Source organism: Pungitius pungitius, chromosome 4 (assembly GCF_949316345.1).
Source record: "Pungitius pungitius chromosome 4, fPunPun2.1, whole genome shotgun sequence".
In the NCBI taxonomy this organism is placed as follows: Eukaryota; Metazoa; Chordata; class Actinopteri; order Perciformes; family Gasterosteidae; genus Pungitius; species Pungitius pungitius.
The window spans coordinates 3012209-3030707 of NC_084903.1; the positions used below are offsets into that span (position 1 = coordinate 3012209).

General features: G+C 43.8%; 3 protein-coding genes across 3 annotated transcripts; all 3 read right to left on the bottom strand.

Annotated features, from left to right (window-relative positions):
- Nucleotides 1–257: 257 nt before the first annotated feature.
- On the bottom strand, nt 258–5409 carry LOC119199691 (adhesion G protein-coupled receptor G3-like). The gene is made up of 12 exons (XM_037456965.2): nt 5085–5409; nt 4892–4946; nt 4545–4629; nt 4244–4372; nt 3216–3368; nt 3070–3124; nt 2898–2989; nt 2601–2719; nt 1888–2156; nt 1129–1231; nt 733–1049; nt 258–595 (listed from the first exon to the last, which is right to left on the bottom strand). Exons 1-12 carry the CDS (start codon nt 5140–5142, stop codon nt 480–482), a joined length of 1551 nt encoding a protein of 516 aa, XP_037312862.2. The 5' UTR covers nt 5143–5409; the 3' UTR covers nt 258–479.
- A 483-nt stretch (nt 5410–5892) lies between these two features.
- Nucleotides 5893–11829, bottom strand: LOC119194927 (adhesion G protein-coupled receptor G3). The gene is made up of 14 exons (XM_037449428.2): nt 11162–11829; nt 10620–10699; nt 10312–10536; nt 10030–10198; nt 8863–9022; nt 8637–8759; nt 8394–8516; nt 8244–8283; nt 8012–8106; nt 7657–7772; nt 7306–7574; nt 7053–7158; nt 6565–6860; nt 5893–6457 (listed from the first exon to the last, which is right to left on the bottom strand). Exons 1-14 carry the CDS (start codon nt 11164–11166, stop codon nt 6345–6347), a joined length of 1920 nt encoding a protein of 639 aa, XP_037305325.2. The 5' UTR covers nt 11167–11829; the 3' UTR covers nt 5893–6344.
- Nucleotides 11830–12603: 774 nt separating this feature from the next.
- Nucleotides 12604–18499, bottom strand: LOC119195102 (adhesion G-protein coupled receptor G1-like). The gene is made up of 12 exons (XM_062561993.1): nt 18362–18499; nt 17683–17802; nt 17276–17299; nt 15612–15731; nt 15475–15520; nt 15269–15363; nt 14966–15081; nt 14539–14807; nt 14145–14229; nt 13783–13912; nt 13508–13664; nt 12604–12698 (listed from the first exon to the last, which is right to left on the bottom strand). The coding sequence occupies exons 1-12, from the start codon at nt 18497–18499 to the stop codon at nt 12604–12606; spliced, it is 1395 nt and encodes a 464-aa protein (XP_062417977.1).

An 18499-nucleotide genomic window follows, 5' to 3' on the forward strand; every position in this document is an offset into this window, starting at 1 on the left:
TTGGAAGAAAGTCTTTCAGCCAGATCGGTTCAGCAGAACGGAGTAGGAAGTGGTAGATGAACGGGTCTGCAAATTACATAGTTATTAGTGACACAACTGTGGGCTTTAACAGCTTCTGTTTTAAGTTCCATTACGATGGAAAGTGTTTTGTGTCTGTCACCACAACCAAATGAGGTCATTGAGCATCCATCCTTATTCATGATGCCCTGTCACTCACAGAAACACATCCGTGCACAGGAATTGCATGATTTATCAGGCACAGATAACAATTATTTTTATTTCTTGTTTGTCTGATGACTTAATAATCTTGTGGTTACATTAATATCATAACAGTCCCAACAATAAAAAGAGGTTAATGTTCACGACAAATTTAAATAAGATCAATGACTTGATTAAGTTATTGTGAGTTAACTGCATATGGCCAAAGGTCCGTAAGCACCTAATGTAGGCAACTGCTAATACACTTGTCGCTGTGAATTTCAGTTATTGAAACTGGTAGTCATCATTTTCTGAGTGGAATGATCTTTGACAGAGGAGTTGTGGTCAGATCGAGACTTGCAGGACAACGCCAAGGACCACAGGAACATAAATATACCTGGGGAGGAAGAACGTAAAAGCTGTGAATCCATCCAGCCAATTATTTAAAAAAAAGAATTAAACACTTTACATTACATTACATGTTATTTAGCTGACGCTTTTTTGTTTGTTTACGAGGGTCGTGCATGTACTCACCCTGCAGGGAGTTTAGTACCGTGAACACGTAGATCCCTGGGAGGGAGATGTAGGTGGTGCTTGCTAGCCCCCAAGGTAAGCCCAGCACGAAGCTAAGGCCCAGCACCGTGGCACAGTCCTTCCACAACTTGGCCCATTTCTCTCCGCTCACCTTCTTTAAGCCACCGCCGCTTTCGGCGCCGAAACTGCCCGCCCTCAACCCCCAGAGCTTGAACACCACCACCCCCAGCATGCAGGAATTGCAGAGTATCACCAGGCACGGGTAGGCCACGGTCGTGACGAAGCTGACTGGAAGCCTGTGGCTGCTCATCCAGCATCTGCAGCATCGCTCTCTTTACGTTAGTACGTCATTCTTTCATCAATATTACATCATGTTAATTCATGTGGGTTTCTTACATCTCAGCGTTTGAGCTGTGGTTGTTGGCGTCCGTCAGTTCCGGCCTGTATGTTCCATAAACACCTGAAATTCCACAGACCACTGCGATCAGTGTGGGGAGACCTGCATAGAGAAGAGGCAGAAGTGGGGGTTAATTGTGTACAGCGCTAAAATGTGAGGTAGGTGGGAAGGTAGTTGAAAAACAATTTAAATTTTTGACAGTTTCATGTTTTAATAAATGTTCTCAACTCTTCTTGCTTTAAATAAATAAATAAATCTTGCTTTATGTTTATGTTCTATTACAAGTTGTAAATCGGCTCATTTGATGAAATATCACTTTCTTGTTCTTCTGAGTTTGTATCCCTATGGATGAAAGGCACTTATTGTAAGTCGCTTTGGATAAAAGCGTCAGCAAAAATGACATGTGATGTAATGTTTTAATGAAAAATAGATGTCATATCACCAAAAATCCGAACAGTGAATAATTTGCACTTCACAGTTCCGGGGGCTCGAGCCACATCAATTATTAACAGCTATATTGATTTCGGGCAATAAGAAACATGCCAGATCATAAACATGAATGAGACACAAAATACAGAGGCTTTCTCCTCCATTATGTCTCCCACAACACTAGCGTTTGAGGACCACTAGCATGTGAACCTTGTTGTTCATTTCCCACTGAGATAAATAGCAACCAAAGAAATAGAAATGTCCCTTTACTCCATCTGAGCTGTTTACTCCGTAGTCTTTCAGCAGAGTCTCCAGCCCGCTGCACTCACCCCATCCCACCAAGCTGAGTTTGAGCAGGTATCTCCTGACGTAGATGTTGAAGACGCGGACGAGCAGAAGGTAGAGGTGGAACCCCTCCACGGCCGTCCAGGTGAAGGTGGCCATCAGGGACCAGTGCAAAAGGAGACCCAGACCGCGGCAAACCCAGTCGTCGCCTTTCTCTACCCAGAAGCAGCTCAGCAGGAAGCTGAGGTGGAGGCAGAGCAAGGCTCCGGTAAGCTGCAAATGCACGGCAACAGCTTTCTCGGGACTTCTACGCCTGCAAGGGAAAGGTTTGTTATGAGCATTTCTGTATTCCTCATTAGCTGAATCTATTCGTGACCTGCAATCTACAGGTATTTGAACCTTGTATCTGAACCAAACGGTTCTGAAGGTAACTTCTGAAGGGAACTGCGGCTTGGACGCTGTGCCTGTGGACTGCTCACTGGGGAGCACTGACTTTGTCCTAATTTTACTTTTCTTTTCACCTTTTTGACATTCTTTAGGATCCTCGCAATAAAGCAGGTAGGGTGACATGTAGGGATGCAGACGTCTTTTACAAAGAAAGACCAAATGCATGAATTTGTCAGAGGTACATCAGGATATGGAGAAACAGAATAAATGAATCCAGTAATAACACACACCTTTGTGGCAGTCTTTTGGTTAAACAAAATATTACAGATGTTTCATGGTCTCTTAATAAAATAAAGGAAATCAAACTCACTGCAGATGTATATAGATGATCAAGCTGATGACTGTGAATAAGATGGAGAGTGCTGATCCAATGTAGGTGATATAGCTAAGGTTCACAGCATTTCTTTCATCCACTGCTAACACGGGGTTCTGGGAGGGAAATAAACTGTGCTTTTAAAATGTAGTTTGAGTTCAGAAGAACTGATTATATACACCATATAAATATTGATTTTGATGTGTCTAACTCTATTCTTCTGTAAAGTATGCGTCTATTTAAGAATATTTAAATGATTGATCTGTGATTGATGATATAATTTTTTTTTTTTACCACAAGCACAGCAAAGAAGCTCAGGTGGTTGCAGCTGCAGATAAATTCACTTTCAGTTTGGGTGGTTTCACAGCCTTTTGTGCTCCAATAACCTAGAAACACATATGATACAAGATAACTCATCTTTTTATTGAAGTGCCAGATAGAATGTCGGCCTCCATGTTTAGCCTACCTGTTCCATCTTCAAGCGATGACTCCTCCCAATACACACAAGCCCCGTCCTCCACCTGAATCATAAAAAAAAAGTTTATTCAAAACCAGAGGAAAGCAGAATACGGAAGTCTCCAAAACCGGTCTGCCCTACTCTTGGTTTCATACCTGTTTGTCGTGTTTGAAGCCTAGTTTGATGGCTTGTGAGAGGTTGCCGACAGGATAGTTCCCCGCCTTTACTACAAGGACCAAGCCCCCCAGAACAGTGCTTTGACTGGGCCTGTCTAGCCTTATAAATCTGCCGCGAGGGGGAGGACTGAGCTGCAATGACAGAGAGAGGTGGCAGATGAGATACATGGTTGGATTTGAACCCGCTTTCCCCAATTCTTTCATCATTTGTTGACTTTGAATTCATGGCAATCAATGCAAATCAGCATGAAGGGGAACGTGCCACCTGGCACAATCATACAGAGGGGAGCTAACTTTAAGGAATAGTCAAGCCAAAAAGGGCTAAGTTTCTGTCCAATGGCGTTCCAAATAATGTAAGCACATCAGTGCACAGAAGGGGAAATGGAAGGAAAAGGGAGTTGAATATTTTCAATATATGTGTACACATTCCTGGCCTAATCCAAATGCTAGAATTTTGCTAAAGACAGCATTTCCCATAAAGGGGATCGAGATTGATGAGTGTTCCTTTTTCAGAACGGCATGAACCGATCTGAAAATGTATCCTGTAAATGTTTTTATTCATAGCTTTATTTCATTTTACTTCATTGAAATGGGCTTCTATAGTTCTAGGAATGCAAACATAGGTTTGTAATCAATAAGATGTAGCGATAGCACGGTTTGCTTAACGTCAAAAAGACAGCGTGCAATAGCTTGCGTGATGCAAACCTTTGATCGCGAATGTTTGATTTTCACACCTGAACCCGACCGGATTTTGACATTGATTTGCCTTCATACACTGGCCTTAACAGCGTTTGGTAGTAACCTCTCTTTTCTGGGTACAAGGAGAGCCTGGGGAAGGTAGTGCTGTTTACAACCCTACTTATTTTGAGGTGAACTATTTCACGTACAAAGAGCATACAAAAACAGGAACTGCTTTTCCCAACAGTAGCTACTTTCACCAAGCTTACAAAACATGCAAAAACAAGGCCTGCCGTGAATTCAAATGATAGACCTTCAGAACTCCTGACCTTAAAATAAGTGCTGTCGATCACCGTGGCCACCAGCAGCACCTCACTGTCAGACGCAGCTCCTCTGCTTCTGAGGAGAGCTGAGGAGGAGATGTGGAACCTGTGTTGACCAGTGAGACTCCCTTCGGCCTTAAATCCACAACATAAAGCAAAAAAATGATCAATTATTGAAATGAACTTTGGAGTTGACAGTGGACGCCGATGCCCTGGACCTCGATTGGTGTGACGAACAAAAACATTTCTAATTCGTTGTCTTCAGATGGTTTGAGAGCCGAGTGAGAGTCTCAAAATATGCCCTCACCTCATGCGTCCAGTTCACCCTCCGATGGATGAAGCCTGATGAACGGCTTCTTAAAGTACAGCTCGCAATTTCGTCCTCATAGCATCTGCCAATTCATATTTCAAACATTAACGACCCCAACAGATACATACATTTGAGTGACAATTGATGTTAGGTCGAAACACATTGTCTACACTGACTTTGGTCCATTCCTGTAACTACAGCTACTTCACTTCACTGTGGTATTAAACCAGAAACACAGTCATGTGAATTTGGTTCCGAAAAGAATGACAATCTGGTGGCTCAATGGGCCCTATAATGTTTTAGTCACATGTTGTCTGTAGTGTTAGTCAGAGATTGTGGGTTACCTGGTCCATGGGGTGCCACGTTTGTCCAGACAATCACCCAAGACCCGGGTACAGTCTGCCGAAAGAGAGATCAATGACATTCTCGGGGGAAATTTGTATCACCACATACTCTTTTTATATTATCACAGCAGTTCCAACGGTATTCACCTCATAAGCTCGCAGCACCAAAATAAAATAACGTGTGCCAACTCACCGGAAGCTCTGGTTGTAGACAGCCACGCGAGTGTGAGGGCGAAAACACAAATCCCCATTGTGCCTCGCTGCTCTTTCGCACGCAGTGGATGTGACTCTAAGCGCCAAAAGGTTCTGCTTGTTTGAGGTTTTGCTTGATGGGCAGGGAGTTTCACATCTACGTCTCTCACGCGGTTGTGGCGGAAACTGGGGGTGGTTAGCTCACACGCACCAGAAGCGATACATAACCGATGAGCCTTTCCTCGGAGGTCTTTTGCATCTATTTGAGGATTGGTGCTACTGAATTGACAGTCAAAAAGAGAGGTATAAACCTCCACCGTCGACAGTGTGGCTCATTCTTCATACTGAATACGTTTGTAATGAATCTCAAAGGTTAGAGGAAGGAGCTTTCAGAAAAGAGGAAGTTTACAAATGCAAGAGTTTTTCTATGAAACTTGGCAAGAAGTAAAACTCTTGCCGTTGAAGTGTTAGGCAGCCTTAATTATTAGCATCTCTGGCTATCTCTGGCTCATTTACAGTGCAACTGTTGATTGGTGTGCCTTGTCCCTGCAAAATAAATGAATAAATAAAAAGAAATGGTCAGCCAGTACTGACACTCGCAGCCTGCTGAGGAAGTGAGACTTTGACCACATGGGGTTCTTCAAGGCCTCAGGACACACGGCTTATAAAGAAATGCCTCTGAAATATTCAAGCTGTTCAGGATGATTTCAAGGGTTATAAACAACTCGCAAATAGCACCAAATGAACGTTGCTTTATTCTGATCCATTTGGATTACATTCACAAAATGAAGTCAAATATTTTACAGTATGTTAGTTAAGGACACAGCTGTACCTAAATCACAAAAGCTAAACAACACACAGACCAATACATTTGCTAATGTTAACTGAAAACTTTAAAGTTACACAAGTAAAGTTCAGGGAAAGTTGACAGCTGACACGTCAGGAGGGTTACATGTGAGCGTTTCCGTTCCTGCAACGTCATGATTACACAAGTGCTTGATCATTTAGGCGCCATAACAACGTGACATTGTCTTACGTCTTCTCCTTTGTTTTATGCGTAATTATGCGTAACTCAGGCACAGTCAGCAGAAAAGCGGATTAATTGGAAAGAGTTTATAAAAGGTTCAAGTTGAACCCCTGAAACGCTCAATGATTTGACAGTGGGACAGAACTGAAGCCTCCTGGACTTTGCAGGATTGTGCAATAAAGTGTAAGTGTGTGAAAGGGACAGATTGGGGTCGGGCCAAGGACCTGTAGCGGTCTAATCGAATTTGACTGCCGAGGTCTTCACAGCAGAGGACGTCAGTCTCTCCTCCATGTCTGTCTTCCTTTGCCTCTTGGCCGACAGACAGATCCACAGGAAAATAAAGAAACCTGGACAAAGAGACACATTCAAACCATGAGTGACGGAGGACAAACGTGTCAACATGGAGACAGGCTCAAGAACCTTTGACCAGAGAGGAACGGGGCGTGCCACAGACCTTGCGTGGAGTTGAGGATGCAGAAAAGGTAGAGGATGGTGTAGTTGACGTATCCTGCCCCCAGGAAGGCCAGACCCCAGGTGGTCCCCATCAGGCATGTGATACCCATCACGGTGATGATGCTCCTGCAGGTCTCACCGAACCTCACGTGGTCACCTTGAGTCGCTGGCTTGGCCCGTCTCATTTTGCAGACCTTCGAGGCCACCGCGATCAGAATGCCAGTGTTGAAGATGAATATGAGGGTGAAATACACCAGGTTCAAGGAGTAGAAGAAGGAGTCATCTGTGATCCAGCAGCTGTGGTACAGATGGGTCAGAGTTTCACCGATAATGCAGAAGAGCGCACGAACATATGGTCATATGCAGATAATTTGCAACAAAGTGGATGAATCACACATTGTGCAATAACTTAAAAAAGGCCACTAACTATAGTCTATAGTTCGTCTAAGAGGCTATTCTTTCCATCAGTACACGTTCGTATTCACTCACATGGCGTTGGTTTGGTTCGTACCGGCCATCTTCATTTGTGTAACTCCATAAAACTGTTTGAAGTCCTTCACGCTCAAAGAGACGGCCACGATGACAGCCGGGATCCCTGAGAAGCACACAGACACACACACGCGGGCTTCATGTCGTAGGCAATCGTGCGTCGAGGTGGAAGACGCGTTTGAGGACACGACCTCCCGATGGGTCGTTTTTGGGCTTCACAAGTTCAAGCCAAGTCCCTTCGAGCCGCACTCACCCCATCCGACGAAAGACAGTTTAGCCAGGTAGTGCTTAAAGTAGGTGTTGAACACTTTTATCAGCAGCAGGTAGAGGTGAAGGGCCTCTATGGCCATCCAGGTGAAACAGCAGAGCAGGGAGTAGTGCATGAAGGCCGCGACAAACACACACACCCAGTCCAGCTCCACCGTGGCCCCCCACTCGGTCAACAGGAAGGTGGAATTGAGCAGGAACAAGGCCCCGCTCAGAGATACGTGGATGGAGATGGAGAGATCCAATCTGTGGTTTCTGAGGAAGAGGTAGGAGGAGCACGAGTCGCCGGCGTCCTTTGGAGCTGAGAGCTAAGTGCAAAGAATACGCGAGAACCTACCGGCTGAACACGTAAATCACCAGGGACAGAGCAGTGAAGAACGCAGACAGGCCGCACCCAATGTAACTGATGGAGGACAGGATTTGCCAGTGGACTTGTGAGATTGGCTCCCTCATCTGCAACAGAAATATGCCGAATCTGATCTCCATTGTGTAGGATAACTTTTACTGTACGCCTGGGGACAGGTCAGAGAGGGGTTTATAACACAGAATGAAGCAGTGGTACTCAGTGAAGCGGATCACAGATGAGTGCTGTCTGTGTTTTTGTGTGGAGTTAAATGATTAAAACGTTGACGAACTGGTTCAAGTACTGTGAGGAAGAATTACAAATTCTCAAAGGAAGAGGGTTTTCTCACCAGCAGGATGGCAAAGGGTGTTGCATGGTCACAGTCGCAAGTCATTTCAGTTTGGGTGAGATTTGTGATACATCCATCTGTTTTCCAAACCCCACCTGAAAACATGAACATAACACCATAGTTCACTTATGATCTATACTTTTCACATTTAGTGCAACTTGACAAAGTTGACATAATAGGAATGATTATATTGCGGATTACCCTCCTGCTACAAGGCACATATACAACCTACCATTTTCATCAAAATAGTTGCACTGTAACCAGGAGTTATTCTGTAAAAATAAGAAAATACAAAGCTCTTGAAGTACATTGCATGAAAACATGGCCTGTAACGTACCATCATCAAATCTTTACATAGGCACGAGGTATCAGACTCACTCACATCATTATCCAAGGGTGGAATGTTTCGGAAAATCATCTTGATTGGTGTCTTCAGATGACAAAAGGCTTGTTCACCCAGTGTCTCTATCCTGAGAACCATTGAGGAGATCTCTTCCTGTCCAAACTAACAGACAAATCCTATGAAAGTGGATATTTATATCTATATATATGTATATATACACAGTATGTACTGTATGTATGTGTACTGCGGACAAGGCAGGAGCAAATACGATGACGTGTATACTTGGAACTGCCTGTGGTGGATGTAGCTGACCAAACCAACAAGTCTTCTCTCCTGAGGCATGTCTTTCAAGGCTGATACAGGCAGCCAAACGTCGGGGATGGACGACTGGTTCTGAGGCAGCAGCTGACCGTGGATAGAAGCAGATACGTTTGTGCAAATGAATGAAGTCCTCATTCAACATTGTGCAATTGTCATCGTCACCGTCACTTCTCAAGTCGTCGTCTACCTGTGGCGCCTCTATCTGGATCCTGGGGTTTTCAGAGTTGAGGTCAGCCTCACGGATGTGGGCCACATGCAGAGTGAAGCTCCTCAGGCTCTGGTGTATGCCGTGGCCGGCGTCAAGCTGGGACTCCCTCATGATGTTATGGATTATCTGTCTCTCAGTACTGAAGAAAGATAAAGAACCGCAAACAGATTAGTTCTTCAGCTGCATGCACGTGTGGTTTTTGCTATCCCTCCAGTGTGAATAAATGTATGTGTGTTCCACACACGTCTCATGTGCGGCCCTGACTGCACTATGATTGACAGGCTTGTACGAAACCGGAGGTTCATCAAGGTCTGCTGTCATTGAGGTTACAACCCTTTCCAGTACATCTTTGAGGAAACGTGGAGAAGGGGTCAGGAGGTCAAAAGATAAAAATCTGTGTATTGATTGGTCAGCTGATCTGATAGCAGGAAAGCATTATGTCATATTCATATCATTGAAAAATCAGTAAGCTGTATACGGTAAGCAAACCACAGGTGGAAACAGGAAGCACAGCCGTGACCGCTCAGTTATTTAAATGTATTGGTGGATAAATAAGATAATTGTATGTAGGATCTGAATTAAAAATTGAGAGTATGCACTTGTAATGTTACTCAAAGGCTTTTCTTTTTTTCTCTTTTCTTTATTACTATTATTATTAGTCCTAAAATATCAACCTGAAAAATATTTGGAATTATCCTACATCTATGAAGCAAATTACTCTAACCTTTTAAACTGTTACTTATTTTTTATTAAATTACATTTAGCTGTCATTTAGCTGGAAACATTTGTAACATTGTGGAAAAAGTAGTAATTAGTTCAGTGTTGGGCTCCAGCTTCTCGTACCACTGTGTCTAGTTTAAAAAACAAACAGATGGCAACAGCCAAAAGTCAAAAGTTAGTTACGGTACGAACAGTCTTTCCTCATTCTTTAGAATAAGTTTAGAATAATTTGTAATTTGTAATATCGTTTGTTTTTCTCATTCTCTGTTCAACCTCTGGGATCCATGAATATCTGTTGAAATAGTTCCGTCTGGACCAAACACTACAGCCGGGGCCATAAAGAGACCCACAGAAGACCCAGTGAACTAGAAGTGTGTGCAGAGCAGCAGCCTGGAGATCACGCCGGACCTCGGGTCGGACACTGACCGTATGTAGGACCCCTTGATTTCATTGTTGCTTTTAAAGAGCAGTGGACACGAATCCCAAAAGTAGAGGAGCTGCATCATGCTCTCCTGGTAAGAGTCGTCCCTTTTCAGCAAGCCAATTAGCCACAGGAGGGTCTCGCTGTTGCATAAATGGTAAGTGCAATTGTAATCTGCCAAGTGAGAGAGAAATCCGACTTAATATGAACACATGTGGTTCAGGTGTGTTGGAGGCGGGGCCGATGGGGATGGGTCAAAGTGTCTGCATGAGATTCGGCGTACTCACAGGGGTCAATGGTGATGGCGACCCCGTCAGGGGACAAACTAGCCTGTGTGCACTGTCTCGATCCATTGAACTCAAACGAGTTGCTGGAGTTGCACATGAAGATGCACGAGGAGTTGTTCGCCAAGCACTTCACTTGCCCGGGCTGCCCGATGATGTCGTCACTGACCGTCAGCGCGCGGCTCGCCATGGTGAAAGTAATTTTACTGTCTGAAATGTTATAACAAACTGAACAAAGAGACAGGAGATTAGAAACAACTCAACACTCAAAGTTGAGTTTACAAATATTCAAGATGTGTAAAATGTCACACCTTCCTCAGCCAGCGCTCCAGGCAGCAGATGCAGCAGCAGCAGCAGCAAGGGAACCATTGTACTTCCTCTCAGTATGTGTCTGATGGAAGGATTAAAAATGGACCCACAACGAACCTTCAGTATAACCCTCATTCATAAATGGTACCTTTATAGTGCATACAATTAATATATCACAATTAATAGACATTGAAATGACTATTTTTAACTTCATTTGAGTCCAATTAACATTTTATTTTGACCCACATGGTAGCACAAAAACATAAACTAGTAAAGACATAAAAAGACGTACATGTCGATCATCCTTTTATCAGCACTTGATTTTAATATAGTATCATTTGTATAACTACAGCAACAAGCATCATCGCTCCTATTGAGCTAATGACAACAAAGTACAGAAAGTAACAAATTAAAAAAGGGAAAATTATACATTTTAGAACACCTGTCTGAAGACCTAAAGGAGCATTTAAAGTCCATTACCAACCTTTTTGTATCTCTGAAACAAATCCCCCAAAATGCCACCTCTATTCTGACAAGTACTCACGGCATTACTGCATGGTCCTCGACTAGTCCTCCTCTGACCCCCCAGGGAAGCAGGAGGAAACAGACCTGCAGACCTGCTTATTTCCCGATCGGGAGCGTAGAGCACAAAACTGCGTGTGTTCTGTCTGCTGTTCATGCAAATGTATCGCTGCAATACATTTACTGCCGGTGTGTTTGTTCCCCATGTTGAGAAGTGATGTCACAGACTTTATTTCACTGCTGCAGTAAAAAAAGGTCTGTCAACAGAGATGACCTTATGGTTTTGGTTAAGCACTGAGGACTGTAAAAGGTGAAGGTGTGCTAGGTCACAGGTGTTTCACTGTGTCAGCCTGTCATCATTTAATAAAGGTGTACAAACACACTGACGTTAACCAAGTTTAATGTGCAAATATGCGACATGCAGAATCTAAATCTCTCTCACAGCACCTCGGTAAGTGCCAGATCACAGCAGGATCCACTCCGGATGAATTCAAGAAGTGCACTTTGGGATCTCCACGCTAACTCGTTATGGGATATTTCTTGTACGTATATACTTTGTCAAATACATTCTGTAAATTAATGTGACTCCGCCACCCGGGGTCAAATTAAATGAATCTGATTCTGAAGGGCTCTACTTTCTCTTGAAACATTCACTGAAAGGAGTGACATGGTAATGACTTTCCAAAATGAGAAAAATTAAAAACGTGTTACTGTCCTATCGATGCTGCCTTAAAGGCCTGGTTTGTATCTTTCGAAGTGTTTTACTCAGATTACTCCTCGGCGGATACAAACTCCTCTGACACCAAACGGCCCTTTTTCAGTTCCGCATCCGTCGGTTGCTTTGTCCGACACACTTTGTGAATTCAAAGTAGCCTTTGGTGTGGAAACAGCATTTCAAAAAAAGGAATAAAGCAAACTAACATATCGGGGGCAAAGTTAAACCGGCAACTCGTGCTCGTCTATGTGGTAAAATGACGTTTTTGTACAGACAGTTCCAGTTCCTCATTCCAACGGGCCGTTTGATGGCAAGGTGAAGTAGAGAAACTACTAGAAATACACAGATGTTGCTTTGTGTTAGTTGCTTCAAATACATGTACACAGCAGTACATTATGTTGCACTCACTGCTTTTCAAACTGGGGGCTAACTGCCTACTAAAAAACAACCTGCGCTGTCCCTTTAATGATGGTGATGATGGCCTCCAAATAAAGAACCCCACTGTTTTATATTGACAATTCAGCTACCACAAAGTTTTATTAACAGCAGGACGCGAAAAAACAAGCATCGCTGTTTCACATTTGATGTCAGTCCCCTGCGAGAGTGAGCTCAGACTAGCACGCATTCTTCGGTGCTGCATCGTTGAACATGTTGACATAAAGCAGTGATGATGACAATGATTGAACGCGCCCGAAACACCCAAAGGAACACAGAGAGTCCAAAGCGCGTCGGCGTGCTGAGCTTGCGGCTCAGCTGTTGGTGGTGCGTGTTCCACTGCTCGTGGCGGTGGTTGGGTTGCCTCTCTTTCTCAGAGACAGCACGAACCACAGGAAGATGAAGAACCCTAAACCACAGGAGCGACAGGTAAAGAGTTAGAGACTGCGGGCTCATGCAAATAGTAGTGGCAAACATTCCTACTGTGTTCGTCATTGAGCACAATAGACAGGCCAACATCCACCGCTCATCAAATAAGATCGCATGTTGTTATCTAATGTTTTCTTTACATTATAGTACTCCTCTTTTGCATGTGGAATACAATTCAGGTAATGTTGAAATTAGACTTTGACCCTTGACCCAAGCTATACATGCCCCGGACTTGTCTGTGTTTAAAACAACAATTACATTCATTTGGGCCTTTTAAAAAACGTCTTTCCCTCCCTGTGTTTTGTGTTAGTGTCAGAGCCTTAAGGACGGAGGCTTTGCAACCCATTGCATTGTGGGATGCATACTATTCTTCTGCAGGGCTTCCTGCACATCTAATCTAAATCTAGATAACAACTTTGAACTGAATGCGTTTTCTAATTATTGAGATATTCTGTTGCTACTGCACCTCGCTAGTTAAATGAATTGACTCAGTGGAAAACAATATTAATATAATAATTTAGAACAGTTTTAAGCAGGACATTTGACACCTTTTGCACAAAAAATGCATAAAATGCATCAAGATTTTTGTGTAAAGTTAAACTCAAGGGTTCCCCACATTATGACATAAATCTTATGATATGAAGACTACAAGGCAGTGTTTGGCTTTCTATACTGTTGTTGAATCCAGAGGATGAACCCTGCATACACAACAAGTGTCACTGATATATGCAAGCGAAAAAGTTTCCAGTTTGGCGTGCAGCTGAACGGGAGAGGGCGGCTTGTGCAGACCTTGCAGCGGGTTCAGGATGCAGAAGAGGTAGAGGCCCGGAGTGGTCAGGTAGCCAAACGAGAAGAAGATCAGGCCCCAGGTGACGCCCAGCAGAGTGGTGACTCCCAGCAGGGTGAACGCGGCTCGCTTGGCTCTGTGGCGATCGCTTTGCCCAAACTGTAAAGTGACACATCAGCATCGCCCAACACAACGTGGAGCTCTGTGGCTCATCTCCATACGTCTTAGTCGTTAGTACAAGAATAGCAGAATGCAGAGAATGCGGATCGACTCGAACCTCTCTGCTCTGGCGGAGGCCCACGACGCGTCTCGCTGCCACCCCCAACATGATCACGTTGAAGACAAACACCAGGCCGAACACTCCTAAAGAAGTGCCCATCTTCACCGTGGGGTTGACTATGTAGCATCTTCAAAGAGACGAGGATTTAATCTCGCGTCAGGTGAAACAAAGGTTGTGAAACATGTATGTAGAAAGTAGCCCATGGCATAGATCATCTTCCTTTCTTTGGTAATAACAGTCGTTGTTTGTGCTTCATTTGCTAGTACATTCAAATGCACGCCGACGGACATGCAAAACTCCTAATAAACATCCGTTCATTATTAGCGGGCGCGCTAAAGTATGTCCTGCTCCTCGCTTACATTGTAGAGCTGCTGTCCTGAGCGACGCTTCCATACGCGCCTCTGTCGCTGCCGACCACGAGGGACACGATGACCGCAGGGACCCCTGAGACACAGCGATGAATGCAGGCAACGGGGGAAAGTAACAGATGGTACTGTCATTCGTTTATCTTTAAATTAAAAAAAAATCAAAAATGTAGGACATGCAAGAATACATTAAAGAAATTCTGAAGCTTTACGATTAAAGCTTTACATTTGGATGCTATTACATTGAATAGTATATCATGCAGGTCCTTTATCCTGTATCCTGTATCCAAGTGTGTCTGCACTGCTGTATTGCTACTTCTACCTAAGTACCAGATCTAAATACTGCTTGCACCACTGCTAAAGGGGTGGTAGACTGTGACCCACTGACCCCATCCCACCAAGCTGAGTTTAAGCAGGTATCTGCTGATGTAGATGTTGAAGACTCGGACGAGGAGAAGGTAGAGGTGGAACCCCTCCAGAGCCATCCAGCTGAAGGTAGCCAGCAGGGAGTAGTGAAGAGAGAGGGCCATGTAGAGGCAAAGCCCAGTGGAGGACAATGATGCCACCCACTGGCTCGGGAGGAAGTGAAGGTTGAGGAGGATCAGGGCGATGACCAGGTTGATGTGGACCTTCATGGTGACATCTGCTCGGACTTTTCTATCAGACAGAGGAGCATCAATCTGTCTTAAGGTACGTACGGTCTTAAGGTACTTACGGTCAGTCTGAATGTGATGATTGCAAAGGGAAAACATGTTAAACCAGTAGAAAGAGGAGGGAAAACGAACGTGTCAACACAGTTTGGAAGAATAGATGACCTGTTTGTAACAAAGAGCACGACGGTGATGACCAGTGCAACAAGAGACAGGCTACAGCCAATCATAGTGATGTAGGTCAGATTCTCCTGGTCCTGATGGGTGAGGTTAGAAGACACCTGAGGACAGAAGACACAGTCGTCTTTAACTTTCATTGATAGAGAAGATTAAACCTTTAGGGGAAAAGTCGTGGCGGCCATGTAGTCAAACAGGCTGAGTTTCTTCACTGCTTATCTGTCTCAATTGCCTCGGTTGGGGCTGTCTCTCTGTAAGTCTACCTTGTATTGTGAAAAAGGTCAAGCCTACCATTAGCACACCAAAGTAAGTGAGATGATCGCAGCAGCAGGTGACGTTACCCGAACCAGCCGCCCACTGGGTCAGGCAGCCGTCGCTGCTTAAGGCTGGTGGTAAAACAACAACAACAACAACACATCAACTATGTCCAGACGCATGGAGAACATCGACTCACCAAACCGCTCATAAACAATACAAACTCCTTCCTTCGTACTCACTCTTGGTGGAAAAGTTGAGGAACACACATCTGGGCCTTTCGGTCTCCTGGAACACATGTGGGGTTATATTAACCGTATGTTTGTACCTGTTACTTTTGCTGGACAAAGGACACAAACGGAAGGAAGTTGTCATTTACATTTGCAGAAAGATCCATTGTGATGGTGACAGGATCCAGCAGTCCTGAGACCTTCTTGCCCCGCACACTTAGCCCAACCAGTCTGCTCTCATATAACACCCCTTCGGCTTTCAGCTCGGTCTACATGGGGGGAAAATACAGTCAGTCAGTTAGTTTATGCAACACAACTCAAATGTGATCATTCTCCTGCAAGGGGCCTCCAAATGAATACCCTAACCCCCATAATTGATTTTTGTGAAGTGCATCGCCTACAATTCTATATTTATATTAGGGCTGTCAAAAATAGCGCGTTAACGGCGTTAATTAGCTGTTTGTTGTTAATTACGTCAATTTTTTTGACGCATTTCACGCATGCGCAGTGTGACAAATTATTCAGGTCCGGAAAGAACCTCTTCTTCTAGGGAATGCACTTCATCCTATACAACACATTACTGCCACCTGCAGGCATATGTCAGGCCGTCAGGTTCAGCAAGTTGTTTGCGCCAGAGACCCGCTCCCCCTCCCCCCCCCCCCCCCGTTCTCGCGCAGCAGAACAGAGAAGAAGAAAAGCTCCGCCCAGCAGAGCAAGAGCAGCGCTGTTCTGAAACATGCGGAGGAAGAGAAGCCAATGCGATGTAAATCCTCCCGGGTATGGGAATATTTCACACTGAAATGGGGGTGGTAGCGGATTTCTTTGCAGCGCCAGTCGTTCTAATCGCCGCGCTCGACTTCAAGGTGTAACCTTTATTATTGTTCGGTCTGAAACGGCGCGCCCAGTGACGGGTGGTGCAGCAATATTGTTGTTCTGGGTGGAAATCGGGAGAAAGGTCGGTCCGGGAGATTTTCGGGGGGGGGCTTTGAAACATCGGGAGGGTTGACATGTCTGGTCATGTCTGGTCATCGCAGGAGCACAAACTCGCAGCAGAGTGGGATAAACTGCAGAGGCTCGAGACCCTTCTAGAGCCATGCAGGGAAATCAGTCTGTAACTTATCAAATAACATTGATTTGATTATTTTCTGGAATGAATTAAAAAATCAAATATCAATAACATATATTTATGTAAAAAATAATAATTATGATAATAATAATGATAATTATGTATCTGTGTCCTGTTATTTATCTTTAGTATGCATTTCAGAAAGAAAAAATGGTTAGGATTCAGGTGTGATTAATCATGATTAATCCACTGAAAATTCTGATTAATTTGATTAAAATTTTTAATCATTTGACACCCCTAATTTATATATGAAAATTTAGAACAGCTTTTTGAAAGTGAGGCACCGGGGAGTAAAAAAACACATCTTTATATCATTACTCGGTTCTTTTTTTTCCAGTTATATTTAACAGCAACTCGATCTACACTCTCTTTATGGCACATTGTCGTAATTTGGCTCGAAGCAATTAAAAACTGTCTTAACATGTTCAAAGAGCAAAGGTTCCAAGACATTAGCTTAGTACTATTTGATCCAATTGAATTATTATTATTATTATTATTATAACCGAAATATTTGTGATATTGTCAGGACAGTGTGCTTCATTCATCTCACCTAACCTCGCTCATTTTATCCTCCAGCAGCTAAATGAGTTGCCGGCGCTCAGTTGAATAATTTGAATTTGAACACATGGCAGCAAAAAAAGGAAGTTCTGCAAGTTCCTTTTCTGTGTTAAACCTTTTTCAACTCACCTTGTGGCACACCTTCTCTACTTCCTGAATCAAACAGCCTGGAGAAGAGAAGCTCTTAATGCCAACTAAACATATTCCCGAAGGTGCTATAGGATTTTTCTCTTTAGTCACACACTAAAATACCAAGGTTGAATGTCAAATTCAAATGTTGTTTTTTTTCTCCAAAATGTCAGGAAGAAAAAGACAAATTTGACTGTTTTGTCAATGGGTACCAAGGACGGGCCTCAAAGGCCATATGTTATTTGTCACGCAAACAAAGGAAGTCAGGTATTTCAATAATTTTAAGCCTCCACCGCTATTTGTTACCACAAATGAATCAAGTATACGCTGCAGGGACTGCAGATAAATTAAATGCAAAATGAATTCATCCTTAGATCCCTCCATGGAGACAAAGTTTAGTCTCTGACCACGTTTGCTTCAGGCCAGGTGAACATGCAGAACACAATGGTGTCGTTTGATCCAACATCCAACTCTCTTGGCAGTCGGACCGTGACTGCGCTGTTGGGAACAGCCTTGTTGGCTGTTGCCTGTGTCAGAGAAATGAAAAACAGGGAAACCCTGCATGTTGGTACTTGTAACACAACAATGAAACTCTCACAGACACTGGTGGTACTGAATGGTACCCACGGCACAAGAAACTCACTATCACCCCTTCTACCATCTCGTTTTTTGGGCCATTGCCTTTTGTTTTGTTTTTAAACTAGAAGTGACATGCGATGGTGTAGAAACGTATCAACGAATGCTGGATTTTAGACAACCGTAAAGGTTATATTTGAAACATCGTGGAAGCCACCAAGGTACAGGCAATCCAATGCATACCATGCTTTATGGTCTATTTGACTGTAAATGGACCATCGTCTGGTTGCTGTACTGAAGAAAACTTGAAGCTAGAGATTGAGAGATTAAGTTTGCAATGTTTACTGAGGGAATAAATGAAAAAGGGAAAAAAAAACTTTGATGACTTGATGGGGGCGCTAGAGAAAACCCTCAGGGGAGTTTCTCATCTGGGAACCCAAATGTCATGTGGTACAACGCGTGATGTAACTGAGATGGTTCAGTCTATGGCCATGCCACTTGCATCCTTACCTCTTTATCACTTGCATGAATTTCCAGGCCTTCGAAGTGGCCGTTAGGTTTGTGCAGGAGGGTCACAAATCGGCTCAGAGACACAGATACAATATCGTTCACCTCCGTTTCCTCTAGAAACCCTTCTAGTTTCTCCAT

What these genes read in the sequence shown, in the direction of transcription:
- LOC119199691 (XM_037456965.2), bottom strand. Translation starts at nt 5,142, where the DNA reads ATGGGGATTTGTGTTTTCGCCCTCACACTCGCGTGGCTGTCTACAACC. An exon ending in GCTTCAAACACGACAAACAG is followed by an intron (nt 3,125 to 3,215) that starts GTATGAAACCAA and finishes TTTATGATTCAG; the next exon opens with GTGGAGGACGGGGCTTGTGT. An exon ending in GCTTCTTTGCTGTGCTTGTG is followed by an intron (nt 2,720 to 2,897) that starts GTAAAAAAAAAA and finishes TTTCCCTCCCAG; the next exon opens with AACCCCGTGTTAGCAGTGGA.
- LOC119194927 (XM_037449428.2), bottom strand. An exon ending in TCCACCACAGGCAGTTCCAA is followed by an intron (nt 8,517 to 8,636) that starts GTATACACGTCA and finishes TTTGTCTGTTAG; the next exon opens with TTTGGACAGGAAGAGATCTC. An exon ending in TTCCACCCTTGGATAATGAT is followed by an intron (nt 8,284 to 8,393) that starts GTGAGTGAGTCT and finishes TTATTTTTACAG; the next exon opens with AATAACTCCTGGTTACAGTG.
- LOC119195102 (XM_062561993.1), bottom strand. Translation starts at nt 18,499, where the DNA reads ATGGAGAAACTAGAAGGGTTTCTAGAGGAAACGGAGGTGAACGATATT. An exon ending in CCTGGCCTGAAGCAAACGTG is followed by an intron (nt 17,300 to 17,682) that starts GTCAGAGACTAA and finishes TGTTTGATTCAG; the next exon opens with GAAGTAGAGAAGGTGTGCCA. An exon ending in GCCTCCGCCAGAGCAGAGAG is followed by an intron (nt 13,665 to 13,782) that starts GTTCGAGTCGAT and finishes GTCACTTTACAG; the next exon opens with TTTGGGCAAAGCGATCGCCA.